This window comes from Pleurodeles waltl, chromosome 10 (genome assembly GCF_031143425.1).
Source record: "Pleurodeles waltl isolate 20211129_DDA chromosome 10, aPleWal1.hap1.20221129, whole genome shotgun sequence".
Taxonomy (NCBI): domain Eukaryota; kingdom Metazoa; phylum Chordata; class Amphibia; order Caudata; family Salamandridae; genus Pleurodeles; species Pleurodeles waltl.
Genome location: NC_090449.1, coordinates 630,690,608 through 630,707,215, shown reverse-complemented (window position 1 = coordinate 630,707,215; position 16,608 = coordinate 630,690,608). Strand labels below are relative to the sequence as shown.

General features: G+C 40.2%; 1 protein-coding gene across 3 annotated transcripts in view; it reads right to left on the bottom strand.

Moving 5' to 3' along the window:
• The window catches only part of ACTR3B (actin related protein 3B), a 578,551-nt gene that overhangs the window by 392,939 nt on the left and 169,004 nt on the right, over nucleotides 1-16,608 (bottom strand). For all 3 annotated transcript variants that reach the window (XM_069211126.1, XM_069211127.1, XM_069211128.1), the window contains exons 5-6: nucleotides 13,269-13,364; nucleotides 11,336-11,443 (exon numbers count right to left, since the gene is read on the bottom strand). In XM_069211126.1, the coding sequence (XP_069067227.1) occupies nucleotides 11,336-11,443; nucleotides 13,269-13,364 (204 nt within the window). The remainder of the gene's footprint in view (nucleotides 1-11,335; nucleotides 11,444-13,268; nucleotides 13,365-16,608) is intronic.

Below are 16,608 nucleotides of genomic sequence, written 5' to 3'. Positions count from 1 at the left end.
TCACACACGTGCTTACACACGTACGCACTCACGCCTACACCCACTCTGTCACGTAAACACACCCACCCACCTGCAAGCACGCACACAGCATACATTAAAAAGCATTTGTTAAATATGAGCTGCCCCCGTGTTCCAGGCACTGATTTCGCCACCTCTGAGACCCGGAGTCGCAAAGGCCATCTTAGGGGTCGTAAGGGGCATGCCATTGTTCGCAGCTGCGACCTCTGGCGACCCCTAAATGTACTCCACACTTTCGACCTTGCTCTGAGTTTGAAAGGTATGCAAGACATTTTTAGGGAAACTTTTAACCCGGATCTCGAGCAACTTAAACCGCAGTTTAAGCATTCAGGCTCAATCCTTGTAGGTGAGGGCATCACAAAAGCTTTTCTAATTAGTTGAATGCCCTGCCAATTAAAATATGTAGTTCAATCCTAGCTGTGCCATCCTGTAAGCAATAAATGAGGCAAGTTCTATGTATATAATGCTTTTAGCAATGTATTCGCAGAACATTCTCTTAGACCCGTTAAAATGGCAGACCAGTGCCTTATTTGTAATATAGTAGGTGCTGGGGGCCAAAGGTTTGCTCATAAGCCTATGGCTGGTGCAGTTGTATGTCGGCGTGCCAAATACCAACACTGCTATTCTTAATTCCACCTCATGCCTCCCTAATCCCCCACAAGACATCCCCTTGCCCGTTTATTTCACTGTTGCAGGTTCCTGCTTTTTTCTTTTGCCAAAGTTTTCCTTCTTTCTCTTCTTCCTCCTTCATTCCCCCTTCTCAGTTTTTCACTCTATTTTGCTGGATCAATATCTGATAAGGAAAAAAAAAGGTGAAGCCCCCAAAAATGAATGCCAGTGGATCTTCGCCTGCAACCACCAGTTCAAATTAAATACAGTGGCAGCCCATTAGCCATACTCTTTTAGCCTCTATTTTGTTCATAGTACTGTGTCATGAAAATGACGTAGATGTCCATAGGAAGAAATACTGCATGGGCTCACCATTTAAATGGCAAGTGAAATGATTTGTTTTACTGCCAATATAGACGGATTCAGTTTTACTGCAATTACTAATCAGCCTGTTTATAACACAATACGTATGTAGCATCAAAGTCTGCCCCAGTAATTCAATTGGTGTATGTTTGAATATCACTAAGGACCTGATTACGACCTCGGCGGAGGGGATTACTCCATCACAAATGTGACGGATATCCCACCCGCCATATTACAAGTTCCATTATATCCTATGAACTTGTAAAATGGGAGGCGGGGTATCCGTCACATTTGTAACAGAGTAATCCCCTCCACCTAGGTCGTGATCAGCCCCTAAGTCATTAGTATTTAAAAGTATATTTGTTTTTTGCATATTTTTGTTGCCACACCTTTTGCCACAAGAAGGAACGGCCAAAGGTCACTAAAAAACAATTGGAATAAGAATGAGATACCCTTTCTTCAACCCACTTTGGTTAACAATTTTATGTCCTGCCCCTTCCTACTCAACATACACAATTCCTTCCTACTCAACGTAAACTTTCACCCAAGTATCAGAGTGTGGAACAAGGTGAAGAACCATAGAAAGCAATTAATTTAGGAACCTAATTTAGAAGAAGATTTACAGTTAAAGAAAGCATCCAAGCAGCCAACATTCCCTAACTTTTGAATAATACAATCCACTTTCTGGTGATTCATGCATCCAGAAATCCTGCCTGCTCACAAGATATTAACTTTTTCAGTAGTTCCCTCTTCTAACCAATTTAACGTGACTTTGGAAAATATATTATACAATAAATCTAGAAAAGATATTAGCCTGTAGGTTACGGGTTCACCCATGTTTCAGACTTTGAAGATTGATCTTATTAGAGAACCCTTTCAGCTTTTGTATATTGGTGCCTTTCTTATTATATAATTAAAGGGAAAATTCAAGGTTATTGGCTTTCACAATGGGCTTGACTTATAGATAACATTTGAGATCCCATTGGGCCAGCTTGCACAATTGGGTGTTAACTGTCTAACATTTTTTTCAATCATAAAAGTACCAATTTTCATCCTTTGTTTTAAGGCAATTATCCTTGTGATAGTCTTAAATCACATGACATGACCTGGTACATGGTTTGCTAACATACTACACCCATTATTCTGCAGGAATCGTAAGGGTCGCAGGAGTCTCTTTAACTTCTGATCAGCTTCTAAAATTTTCAAACTTTTTTCTTTAAATTGCTTTTATTTGTTTTTTTAGCAAACAAGTTAGGTATGTATTCTTTTCCATACATTTTTAGGTCTCGCCTGGGACAACGCATGTAGGATATTTTGTTTACTTACAAGGGGTTTAGAGCATCTCCCCCATCCCACTGGTTAAACTTGTTTCTCATTTCCTTGCTTCTGTTTGGTCAGCACATGCCGTCTTACATCCCCTTTATGTGTTCCTCCCTGCTCTCACTTCTCTGGAATCTTTCTAACTCCAGTACTGTGTCCTTCCACTGCTTGTACTTTTTGGCAGACAGTTTTTTTAAATGTTCTACTTACAGCACTCCATAAGAGTGCAGGTGTTTGCAGGATGTCTCCCCTACTCCCGCATCCAGCTCTGTGTCATTGTTTTCCCCATTCCCATCAGCATTGTTGTCTAGTCATCATTGCTTGCCGACCTTCCCTTTGTCCTCCTGTGTTGTTACGTGACCTTTTCCCCCTCCCCTGGTCATAGTGTCCCCCACCCTCGCAAACATCCCCATCAATATATATCCCTTCCTCATTTCCCTCCCTCATTGTTGCCCCATAATCATTGTTTGCCCCATCCCACTGGTCCTGCTTTGTTTTTTAACCCATTCCCTAGTCTACTCCAAACCCCCCTGTTGTCGTTTCCTCCAATCCCCCACACCCCTCCCAGTAGTTGCTTGCCCCATACTCTCAACCCTCTCTCTCGTTCCTCTATTGTTTCTTGTCCCTTCTCCGCATCCCACACCACCACAAAAAAGCACTATGATGTGGCCAGCAATATATTTCCTAATTTATACCTATTCTGTACAGCAGCTAGAATAATGTACAACATGGCTAAAACATTGACTGAGCCAATAGCTCTTGCATAGGATAGACCTATGTACTTTGCCAATACTTGTTTTTTATTTTAGCTGCAGCACTCCATAAGAGTGCATGTGTTTGCAGGCAGTCTTCCCACTCCCGTCCTACTCTCCACTGGTGCATGCCCCTAAAACCCTCCTATCCCACTCTGTGTTAAACAAATAGGAGTGTAGGAAAAAGTCACAGAGTTGACCCTACTGAGACTAATCCCATATTACATAAAATCAAAACATCGTGTAAGGTTTGTGAAAACCAAGTTTCCATATCATGTATTTTTTTTCATTGTTGGGGGTTAGATAAAAGAGGAACACTTACAGTGATTGTGTACCCCAGAGACACCCGCAACAGCCCTAAAGCGGTCCACTGGATCACCACTTACTAACCCATAGTTATTATTTTACAGCTTCCAAGATATTCATGTACCCCTGCCTGTAGTTGTCAAGTGGGGCCATAATATGGGTGGACCCTTGAGGCAGACGTCTTTTTAATAAACAGCACTTTGTTTCCACGAATGTGGAGCTGATCATTGAAAAAGTATGTGATTCCCACAATGCAACATGCTGCTGAGGAACGTTGCAAGCAGGTTAATGCATGCTTAGTGTTGAGCTGACAAGGAAATATGGTATGAGATAAGCACTTCCTGACAATACTGAGGTGGATAAAGAGCAGGACCCTGTTTCTGGTGGCATACTCATTTAGGAGGAGGAGCAAATACATATATCCTATTTTTTATATTATTTATTCTTCCATATGTCAAATCTGTCATTAACATAGCTTCACAGAGCTTCATGTATCATTGTTCAAATTTTAGGAGGAAATTACATAATATGTGAATTATCCCGTCTCTTAGCATCTCTTTTTTCAATATTTCGTTTTGCATTTTAAAATGCTAATACATGTAAGCTTTTGGAAAAATATTCCTGATATTATATTTGTTGGGGAAATAGGGGATCATAAATAACTAAATAAACTCTCCCTCACACACCACTTTAGATGCACAGAGGCACACCAAATGCAAATACCACCGGCATCCACCAACCCACCACCAACACCCTGCCAGCAGCACTGGGAAGATATGTTTCTAATATAATTACTTTTGTACAAGGGGCAGTGCAGCTATGGTCTTTATGTATTAACCATGTACAGGGATTCCAAATTGCTAAAAGCTATTCACATTACTACTGGCAGCCCTGTCTGATGAACAGAGGTGATCACTGCTGGTAATCTTGCATATGTTGGTCACTAATGTAATCATATCTGATGTGGTCACTTTTACAACTTTAATAATATTAGTAGTTCAGGATAATTTTCACTGATCATGTGTAGGCCCTTGAGACAAGCAAGCTCTTATTACAGAAAAGGTTGGACCCCTGTTCCACACACTTACCATGGGGTGCAGTAACAGTCAGCCAGCTTTCAGATGAAAACCAGAGCTGCCCCTGCAAAAACACTGAGTGGAGTAGGAGGTGCGCTGTCTCTGCTGGGGAAATGTACATCCTGGCCCCTGGGAGGGCCCTAAAGGCAACTACTGTGGTAATGTAATTCTTCACAGCACTCTGCGAATTGGGGGTCTTCAGGACTGCATTCAAGAGTTGGGTGTACACTTGCATTGAAACAAGCAGCAGAAGGTGAAAAGCCATGCTTTGTTTCTGTAATGTTTTCTCAGCTCTTTGGACCACATTTAGAGTACCATACTTTCAGAAATCTCCAAATATGGCAGGCGGTAGTCTGACAGGGTGATAGATTTACCGACTTCTTTCAATGATTTTGCTGGGGATACCGGGCTCCCCAAAAACTCTCAATGAGGCCCTTCATTTGTTTAGATGCAGAGTCCCTTCTCTACCATATGCACTGAACGAAGATGCGCACGGGGACAGTACCCAATGCTTAATTCGCCTAATGCAGTTTCATTAACATACTGGCTTGCCACCACTTGTATTAATGTTCAAATTAGTCGGTGCCTAAGACGAAAGATTCTTGGCACATGTTGGTCATACTGAGCATTTTGATATAAATTAGACATGTCCACACGGAGATACTATTTGATGTCTCTAAAATGGTTATTCCTTTCAAAAACCTGTTATCTTCTACTGAATTTCTGCATCAGTAAGATGGAAAAATTCACATGGCAGAACATTGGATTTGATTATCTCATCAAAATGTAGCCTGCAGTGTGAAAAGGCTATTAGAGTTGAGTGGCCCTATCCTTTTTAATTACCCCTGTTTGCTCTGCTGGAAAAAGTCAAAGCTAGTGGTCAAGACAGACCAATTAAGTCACAATTTTCTTTTTAAAATGAGTTTCTGCTGATGATATGAAAAATGAACTATTCTCTTTGATCGGAATGATAACGTTTATTTCTCAGTGAGCTGAGAAGAGCTGCTCTGGAGTCTACGTTGTCAAATGTGTAACTAGAACACATGAGTTCTTATCTCGGCTTCTCTCTGTGATTAAATTGTCTGCTTCTGGCTTCAGCAATTGTGCTTTTGTGCTGTTAATCACAAACAATGGCAGTCGTGGCTTCAGTACACCGCACTGGCAATTACTCCTTATTCACCAGTTGCCTGCTCCCAGAGATCCGGCTACCAACAAATCGCTAAACATATAAACAATAATAGAAAATGGGAGGGCGGTCTCATTATCCAAAAGGTAATTCAGCCATCCAATGAAAGTTCATTTACTTTTCAAATATTGATGCTCAACTGTCCTTTCATTCTACATTCCCCAAATGAGAAAATATTTACGCCCAGGAAACCTTGCATGGCTGAATAGCCTTTTGGATAATGAGACTGCCCTCCCATTTACCAGTAATGTTCTTTTGTGATATCTGAAAAAAAACAGCTAAATAGAATAGAACAGAAATAAGCGGAATGAGCTAAATTAAAATTCTGAGTGTCTTTAAAATAGCAGCCATTAACGCAAATGCAAAATTATTCGCTTCCACTGAATTGCAGATTTGAATTCTGGAAAGAAATGGCCATGCTAGGTAGCTAAACAAAACCACTGGAATGATGAAATTCTGAGGCGTTTTATAGATAATTATGGATTTAATGTTTGTGAAACACATTCTATCTGCTCCATGATTTCCAGACTTCAGTTTAAAAAAAACATGTTTCTAACTCAATCGCATAAAAAGTTACTGAAAATGTGCCACACGTTTTGCAAAGGGTTAACTGAACACCTTTCAGTTATTGATGGGTGCATTCAGGCATTAAACTGGTACTAATATTCGGCCACATGCTGGGTGCACATAATTTCCGTCTAGTTACCTACATTTGGTGAATGTTACCCTCTATTTACTGGTATTCACCCAAGTAACACAGAAAATGTCTCCATGAACTTTAACGGGGTCACCTTGAACCCCCTTCATAAAGCAGTTTGTAATCTATTCGCCTTATTAGGATCACGCTCTTAAAGGCTTCACAAGCCAAGAGGTTGATAAGTGTGCACTTACCAGTGATAAGACACCATCTGCCAGGGACTTGACTTTGGACAACCCTTCATACTTTGCTAAAATACACTACACAGCTATACAGCCTTTGCCAGCGTGCAACCGTGGATTGGCCATGCACCCAACCCTCTTCAGGCAGCCAAACTTAACTATGCACTAACTACGGTCTGCACAAAGGCAATTGGCCAGAGTCTGGTCTTGTATTTTTTTAAATGTGTCTTTTAGTATTGTGGTAAAGGTGGCTTCGATGTGTACTCCAGTACTGGGTGCAAGTACCACGGTATCTGCAACTCAAAATATATATATTTTTAATTTAACTTAAGGGAAAAGCCCCTCGGGACCCCCTCACATGACTCTGGGGGTCGGGGTGTTCACACATTGCAAAGCCTTTGACAATGTTTCCAGGACTTGGAGGACCAGTCCTTGAGACCTGTAATGGAGGCCACCATGCTTTTCTTCAGTGTTTCGACCAGCCAATTACATCATTTGATACTGCAGTACCAGAAGCAGTACTGTGGTAAAGAAATGCCCAATGGGAGAGAGAGCATCCAGAATGTCCTTTTTGTGCAGGTTCAGCGAATGGTACCAAAATTATTAGCTAAACAAAAAAAAGTCTTCCTAAGGAAACACTCACCATGTAATATATGGCCATGTGTATTAGTTTTACTTCTGGATTTTTTTAAAGGTAGGTGTGTTTTTATGGATACACATGCTTTTTTGGAAGTGATAAGGAGTTTTTAGTCTTCAGGGATGGGTTGTGTTTAAGCGTTGTAAGAGGTTTTTAGGGTTTAGGGATGGATAGTGTGTATGCATAGTAAGGACATTTTATGGATGAGGAATGGGTAGTTTTCTGGGACAGTAAGGAGATTTTAGGGTTCATGGAAGTGATAGGGATAATAATGTTTTCAGGGGTCAGGGATTAGTAGTAGTAAGGAGTTTGTAGGGTTCGTGGACGGGTTAAGTGTAGGGGTATCAGAGCTTTTTACAGTTCAGGAATAGGATGTTTTCAGTGGTAGTAAAGGGTTTTTAGAGTTCAAGGTAGGGACGAGTTTAGGGTTAATTAGGTTTTTTTGGGGTTCAGGGACAGATACCATTTTGGAATAGTAAGGAGGTCTTAGGGTTCAGGAATGGGTAGACGTTTGTGGTGTAAGAGGTCTTAGGGTCCAGGCATGTGTAGTGTTTAAGGGTATTACAAGAGTTTTAGGGTTCAGGGTTGGGTAGTGTTTAGGGTAATACAGGTATTTTAGGGTTCAGAGAAGGATAGTGCTTAGGGTAATAAGGAGCCTTTAGGGTTCATGGATGGGTAGTGTTTATGGGTTATAAGAGTTTTGTAGGGTTTATAGATGGGTAGAGTGTATGGGAAGTAAGGACATTTTATGGGTCAGGAATGGGTATTTTGGGGGGCAATAAGACGATTTAAAGGTTCATGGAATGGTAGTGTTTAGGGATAACAATGTTTTCAGGGTTCAGGAATTAATAGTGTTAAGGGGTAGTAATGATCCTTAAGGGTTAGGGATGAGTTGCATGTAGGGGTATAGGGTTTTTTAGGGTTCAGGAATGGGCTGTGTTTAGTGATGTAAGGGGTTTTTAGAGTTCAAGATTGGGAAGAGATTAAGGTTAATTAGGTGTTTTAGGGTTCAGGGATAGATAGTGTTTAGGACAAGAATGAAGTTGCTACCATTCATGAATGGGTAGGGATTAGTGGTGTAAATGGTTTATAGTCCAGGCAAGTGTAGGGTGTTCAGAACTTTTTAAGGTTCAGGGCTGGGTAGTGTTTAGGACTAATACTGGTATTTTAGCGTTCAGGGATGGATAGTTCATACGGCTAATAGGGTGTCTTTAAGGTTCAGGGACAGGTAGTGTTTATGGGTTGCAAGCGGTTTTAAGGTTCAGGGATGGACAGTGGATTGGGGTTGTAGTGAAGTTTAGTGTTCAACGATGGGTATTGTGTAGGGGCACTAAGGGTTTTAAGGAACGGGTAATTTACAATGAAATTATATTAAATAAAACAACTTAAATTAAATATGATTTTTAATTACATGAAATAACCTTTTAAATACATTTTAAATGGTGTTAGTTTTGAATAAATATATACACTTGCATTAAAAAAAATAACTTCATTTTTAATAGATAGATAGATACCATGCACAATGTTATCATCAATTAAGTTATTACAGATGTTTTTGTCATAGAATATGCAATGAATGATGTAATATGTGAGATAATTAGCATTGCATAGCAAGAGCGTGACTTGTAGATTCTTTAGGGCAAAAGTTATACTTACTTGAGATAACTACAACTGGTAAAACTCAGTGATTTCTTTCTTTTAAAATCGTAACTTTTAACTGTCATTCTCACCTAATTATAACTTACATTTAACCTTTGTTTTTGACAGTGAATTGATAAGGTTTTTTGAAAACCTAACTATAACTATCACATATCACACTGTGTTTTTTTAGTTATGTTTTTCTAAAGTAAGTCACTGTTAATATATTAAAGGCAGACTTACTTACTGTGTCATGAAAACAACATTAAACAATTGTCAGAGTCTTTCTTGTATGCTTCCAAAGCCATTGACCAACCACAAAGGGTCCCTACAGTCCCAAGCTGAAGAGCAAAAGCATCAGATCTGGGAATACTTACAAATATCATCAAATTTTCCTGGGGCCATGTTCTATAGACCCCAGAAAACATAGGGTTATTTTTTAGGTATTTCTGAGGGGCTGCTGTACTTCCTGCAGACCCCCACAACACTTACAAATATGCTGGAGGCCAGACTGGGGCATCACCAGGCACTAAAGTATATTTAAATAAGCCCACGAAGGCCATTATGGGATGTTTCCTCATGGGAGCAGTGAATAATAAATAAGCAGTTCCAGCTCCTTATTTATTACACTTCTTTTTTTTGGTGAGTCCCCAATTCCAGCTGAGATACCCACAGCTTTTTCTTTGTTGTTGGTGAGTGCAGGGGGAGCCCCAGGGTACTTGAGGTCCCTACCAGCTCCCTGGCCAACACCCATTGTTGATGTTAGTGGGCACCGGTCACTTTTTATTTTTGGTGGGTGCCCTATGCAACCACATCAGTAAAATAATTTGGGGCCACTGAGGAGCCTCAGGGACCTGTGAACCCTGTTGATTTCCCAGCCAGCACCTATTGTGGGTGCGGGTAGAAGCCAGCCACTTTTTGTTTTTGGTGAGTGCCCTCGTGCCTCCCTGGGGTACCCACATCAGTAAAATACATTGAGGGTGCAGACGGAGCCCCTGCGGCCCCAGTGGCCCCTGTTGGCTACCCAGCCAGCACACATACTGGGTGCCGCCACAAACCAGCAACAACTATGTCTCCGCAGAAGCAAATATGCTCCTGCAGCAGGAGCAAACACTCTTTCATACCAACGCTCACAGGCAGGGAACAGAAGAAAATCTTTGCTCCAAAGTGGCAGGAGTATTACTGCTAATGTCAGCAGTGGGGGACATAGATCTAGCACAGAGGAATGGGGTCCCTGGAGCCAAGCTACAGTTCAGGGAGAGGTGCACGCTCCCCTCCCCAAACCATAGAAATCAGTCACAAGAGTGGGGTCCACAGGATGTACTACAGCTCGGAAAGGTTGGCCCATGTCCACCGCCCCCCAAAAAAACAAGATCAGCCCTGGGGAATGGTGGACCCAAACAGCTTTGTATTGCTTTTATCTAAGGGGTAATTACTGGGGCATTAATGGGTCAAATCAGTGCAAGCACCTGTAGGTTTTGACACAAAGCCCGATGTACTAAGGTGGCCAGACTGGGCTCTGCAACAAAAACGCATGCCTACTTGAAGCAGGTGTAAACAAGGGATGATGTGATTCTTCATAAAAAGCAAAAAACATTTCATGTGTGCTGCAATGCACTGCACACAACAAATGAATAGGAACCTTCTGAGTTTGTCTACTCATAGGAAATTGTACTGCAAGGGCGCACCTCCTGTAAAAATCCTATGCTGTATAGCACAAACTCTCCTCTGCACCAAATTGCAAGGATATGCGTCCCACAAGGTAGCCTCTTTTGAGCACCAATGCAGGGGACAATTCCATCAGGAGGGGAAGCTTCGTAAATATGACACTGTATTTTCCCTCTTGTACAAAGCAATGCTGTAAATCTGGATATTGTGCTATGATGAATGGAAATATAGTGAATCTAGGCATTTGCATTTATTCTCCTCATCATCTCATTTAGGTCCATCTCAGGTTCCACTTCCAGTGAGGTCCTTTCTATGAATGGCCACAGCTTACCCTACCCTGGAGTTATCAATACTGGGAAACCAGTAACTCTAGGAGTGGGGCAATTTCGGCCATTTATGATTAATGGCGAATAACTGATTCCCCAATTATTTCTCGTTTTTCCCCAGCCTTCTACCCCTAAATTTAATTTGATTGCAGCTGCTGAAATCTCCAGGTGAAAGTAGAGAGATCCGTAGTGTTCCCACAGATCTCATAATTCCGATGGGGCCAGTAACATAAGAGTTCACTTGTAATGAGGGCCTAAATCTTTTCGAAATAAGCCAGTGTGACTGAAAGATACCAGAGCCTTTTTCCCTTCAAGAAAGTAAGACATTAAGATAAGTCCTGCCAGTAACACTAGGTCACATACGACAACAATCTCGTGTATGCTATTGATGGTACATTTGGTCATTTTACTTACGTGAAGCACATGGTTTGGTTTTTATTGAATCTGCCAATGGCAAAATGTTTATTGTAAAAAGTCTAACTACATAACTAGTTGTTTTTCATTCACTGTCATCAACTCTATTTGGAAAAAACTAACATGCTGCAATGTATACATACCACCGGAATAACATGAGTAACACCATCACCGCTGTCAATCACCACTCCTGTCAATGTGCGTTGACCAACCTGTCGGGAAGTCCAAGATGCAGCTAAAGCCAAAACAGCCTAACAAGAAAGAAAGAACGCAAAATGTGACATTTTACAGTTGTCAATATTGCTATGTTATGTTCATAACCAGATCCATGATTATTTAGTGTAGGTAAAAAACACTGTTTGTACTCAAATAAGGGGTAGTAGAGAAAAAGGTTTGCTATATTTAAGTTAAACACATTTTAGTGGAATACATTTGTAACCGTAGAGAATGAAAGATAACCATCAGAAAAGTCATCTGACACTGGAGACATCTCCTCTTCAGAGAAGAATCACTGTGTGCCAATTTTTAAAATGGTCGCTTCTAAAACACAGCAGGAATTATGGGGACATATTTATTCCTGTGCTGCATGACCTTGTTTTGGTTCAGAGATAAATAAGGCTAGCACCCCAAAACCACATATGATTTCAGGTGTTATGCCAGCGCACTATGAAGCTCATCAGATGATGTGCCCCCCGAATACTGAAGATAGAATGTAGTGGCATGGAAATATTGAAGAAAACAAATCGAAACCGACATACAGAAAGGTAAGTAAGTATAAATCTTCTATACGTAACTCCATATATGTGTACCTTGACAATATATCTCTTTAAGGTACGTAATTGTGGAGTTAGGAATAGTACATATACTTCTATATGCACTTACCTTTTGATATTTTGCTCTTTGATCTTTTGTCTACAATATTCTTATATCATGATATTCCTATGTGCAATATTCAGTGGTATAATCTGTTCAGATATTTAAGGAAGCACATGTGCAAATCTTTACATATGTACATCTTTTTTTTTTTTTTAAATGGAGTCATTTGAATAGAAGGTTAATGGGAGAGCTAGCCAAAGAAAAAAAGAATCATTGAAACATATTTCAGAATTATGACAAATTACTTGGATTAAATATAGTAAAAGTGAATGCCTGCATAGTCTCAAGGTATTAGCATCAAACACATGCAAGACACTATGGTGGCGTACTAGGGAAAAGACAAGAACAGCACTCTCAGGTACCCATTCCTTAGAGGCTTTCATGTGCTTGGTGATTTCAACAACCATTTCCAAAGACAACAAAAGGGAATTATTCAATCTGCCGAGGATTAGACTGTGTGGGCTATATTTTGAAACAAGGCTAAAACGTACACCAAGGTAAGTGAGTGGGTTTGAGTTTCCATTGTTGCCAAACACCTAGAGAGGCTGTCAATTCTGATGGAGGTTGGACAAGATTATGGCCATATTAAATAAATGGACATTACACCTCCCACTGCAAAAGGCCCAGCAGTGATTGGTACTTAGCCTCCTGCTAAAGGAAAAATCCTCCTGCTTTGAGACTTTACTCCTATCTGCCATGGAGTGAGCAGTTCTCCCTTATTCCCACACAGGCATCCCCCAAGGATATGAAGGTCCCGCTCCCTGTCACAACCTTCCACCAATGTCAAAACAACATAGGCTGCTCAGCTAAAGTGATGATAGATAGACAGCAAAGGTAATAATGCTACCCTTTGTGTACATCGGTTTACTCTACAGCATAGGCTTCTTTGCAAACATGGGTCTTGGTCAGAAGGGATTTCCACTCTAATACCATATGCCTCGTGGAGGTATGCAAAGGTATTGTTCACCACCCCGCTTTCAGACATTTGAGGCAGAGAAACACAAGGGCAAAATTGCCCCTCAATGTACTATTAAGGAAGCCTGGTTGTCGGTGATAAATTGTAAATTTTGGCTGGACACTGACAATGTTTGGTCAAGTGATTATCCTACTTACTGTAACCAAGTATACTTTACATTTAAAGTTCATGTCTCATATAGCTAAATTATAAACTTGCCCTGTATATAGACTTTATTCATTTACCTGTACTGCAATGTAAAGCCCTGGTATGTTGAATGATTCAAACATGATTTCTGCAAGGTACTCCCTGTTTTCAGGAGTATTCAATGGAGGCTCGGTCTGCAGAAGGAAATATAAGTTTATGTTATCACAAAGATTCTCACTGGTTCTACAAATGACAAGTACGATGATGTAACAAGCAAGGGTCTTGGACATTAACCAATGGCAGACTTGTATCTTATGTAATACAAACTGGTATAACCATATGTTGGCATCTTGTAATCATTCCAACTAGAAAAAGTGTTTGAAGTACAAACAACCTTTAGTGACACAGTCTACTTAAGAACAGAAAATACAACATTATTATTCTAGGTGTTAACCTTTTTCATGCATGTATATCATGAACAGAAAACAGACTACAATGGAGAAATATAGTGACAACAAAACTAACTCTGGTTCTCTGTAGCTCCACTATTCACCATTAAGATCTAGTTGACTTCCGTTGACCATTACTGAGCATTCCAAAGGAGAGGGTAGCAGCACAACCAGCGACACTTGTGTACTAACTCTACATAAGAGAGGAATCCTTCCATCAGGTTTTGTAGCTCAAATGATTGATATGTTGTAACCACAGGGTGGCCTGCCATCTCATTGACCACTGTCACCGACTTTCATCTCCTCACTGGCAAGGCTGTAGGAGAGTGCATGTGCGGGTCTCAGTGACAATGTAGCGGCACCATGTGGCTACTGTTTCTTCTCAAACAGACACTCTCTTCCTGACCTTTTGCTCTTTGATTGGCATAGAGTATGATTTTTCAACTGCTGATTCCTGTCTCTTCCCCGTTTCTAGTCAACCTGGGTGCCTTTAATGAATGCCTGAATCAAAACACTGCGCATCCTGAAATTCAGCTCTATTGGAAGCACTGGTGCTTGACCTCCATGGGCCCTGTTAAAAATGTCAACAGGGATAGAAGAGCTGTACTAGGACTTCAAAAAAGGGAGGATGAATAGGACCAATTATCAATGGTTAGCCCTGGTCAGTTGTACATACGTATTCTTATACAAATTGCTTGTACCTAATTTCAGTATTTGAAATTTATACTATTTCTATATTTATATGCTGTGCCACTACAACAGCCAGAGAAGTTACACGCCTGATCCTAGTAATGGAAGGATCATATACAACTGCCCTCGGAAAGGAAGAGGTGAATTCTTCCAGAATAATAACTAACAATGATAGAGTTTGTTAGCATCTTCTTATATGTGTTTGAGAAGATATCATCGGCGTTTGCATTTATTTGAATCTACCGATAATTCTATATCACTGCTATTTCTGTTGTTAAAGTGTAGGTTTGTTTGTCTACCCCATGCGTGTCCACAAAGGTGGACATGACAATTTTAGTTTGATCTCGATTGGGCTTGGGCAGTTAAAACAATAGGATCCAGGGACTCCACTTTAATAGTCCCAAAGATTGTTAGAATCTGAGAATTTCTCCTTTAAGGCAGAGAGGTAGAGAAAGAACTAGGGTGATTCCATATCAGGGTTTGAATGCAAGTCCGTTAGCAATCTTTTGCAATAGTACAGAACCTTCCAGCTCCTTTTGTCACTAAATCAAAATATGAAGGCACCACCACCTATTCTTACTACCTCTTCAGTCATTTATGCTGCTAGAGTTTGAGGCTAGATAGGGAGATGGCAACACCATTAATGATCTCGGGGTTTATCTCCATAACAAGAAATGGTGGGAGCTGGAAAGCAATACATAAACCATCACCTACATAAATGAGTATTGCACGTTCTTGCATCCATAGTGGCCTGATGATGAAAACTAGGGTACAGGAGACCATCTATTGTATCCTTAACCCTTAGTCACGTCTTCATGTGTGAATAGAAACAGCAGTCTGTCCATCTTCATTACCAGTAATTACATTTATGCAGAATCGGTTTGTCTGCTCTCCAGCTCCGTAATGCCCTCTCATTTCATGCTATTGGCGTCCTGGAACACTTACTATTCACCCCTGGCTGATGACTTACAATCACATAACATTTAACCTTATTTAGGTAATATTACACATAAATACGTTTTTTCGCCAACAATAAAATTGGCTTTACACCGACAAATAGGACAATTGTTTTAAGCATGACATTTCGTTTCCTCTTTGTTGCTGTAGACACTACCCAGAACAGAGTACTGTTAGTAAGGGTTTATGAACGACCTTTACGGATTTTATGTGAATATGGGCATATTTTACAAAACGTTAAATCAAAAGCATCTTTTAACATGTTGCAATATCGGAGGTAGGGCATCCACAACACTGTACTTGTTGTGTTCTAGGTTTGAATTCCATCCCAAAGTGTTTGCGATACTCATTTTTTTTTAAATGCACCACTTACAGCAATTTTGAACACAAGATATGTCAAGGAGTCTCTAAACATTCAAGCCAGATGAAATCAACCTGACTCAAAACTCAGCAGTGAAGAGTGGGCGGCAGTGAAGTAACTGGGCCAGACTTACATTTCATAGAATTTTAATGGCAGATAATTGCAGAGAAAATGACTACTTCTATAACATCCTTAAAATTTGAAGTTATTTTTGATCTGTGCCGCCAGGGTATATATTTCATTGGAAAGGTTTTATTAGCAGAGAATCTTTCGCCTGTCTGCCAGAAACCATGCACACTGCTCATTAATCTCTAATTAAATCAGTTCTGAATTTTTTGGCTTCCTTACATTCCTGATTCAAAATGCTTGAGATGTGTACAACTTTAAAACTGCTGAGATCCGAGAAATATGAACAGAATTCAGACTGGAACAGACCGGGTCCAGATATGTTTGTGGTACTCTTGTTGTACAGTAGCAACGGAAGCAGAATGGAAATACAACTCAATGGGGAGAAATATGGAAGTCCTATTAGTCTGAAATAGTCTTCTTCTGTTTACTTTCTTAACCTATTCGTCTCGTGTGTGTGTCTATATATTATCAATGTGAATTTAACCTGCAGCGACACCTAAAGAATAAACACGTGCCTATTATATATGTACAACGAGCCATCTTTTTTTGTGATATTGGGTGTTTTTTCTAGTTTTAAAAATGTAATTAAAAGTCATTGAAATACAAATAAATGAAAGCAGATAATGAAGGAGTTCCTGCGACTAATATCAAAAACACTGTTTATAGACTTCTATGAATTTTCATAAAAATAAGCCCAGAATACCAACCAAAGGTCAGTTAACTAGAACTTAATTCAGAATGAATATTAGGCTATGTTGTGTTCCATCATTTACACTAGCTTTCGCCAAATTTAATATTGGTTGGTGCCAAGATACATACGGATGAATGCGATAAAGATTGTAACACACGATT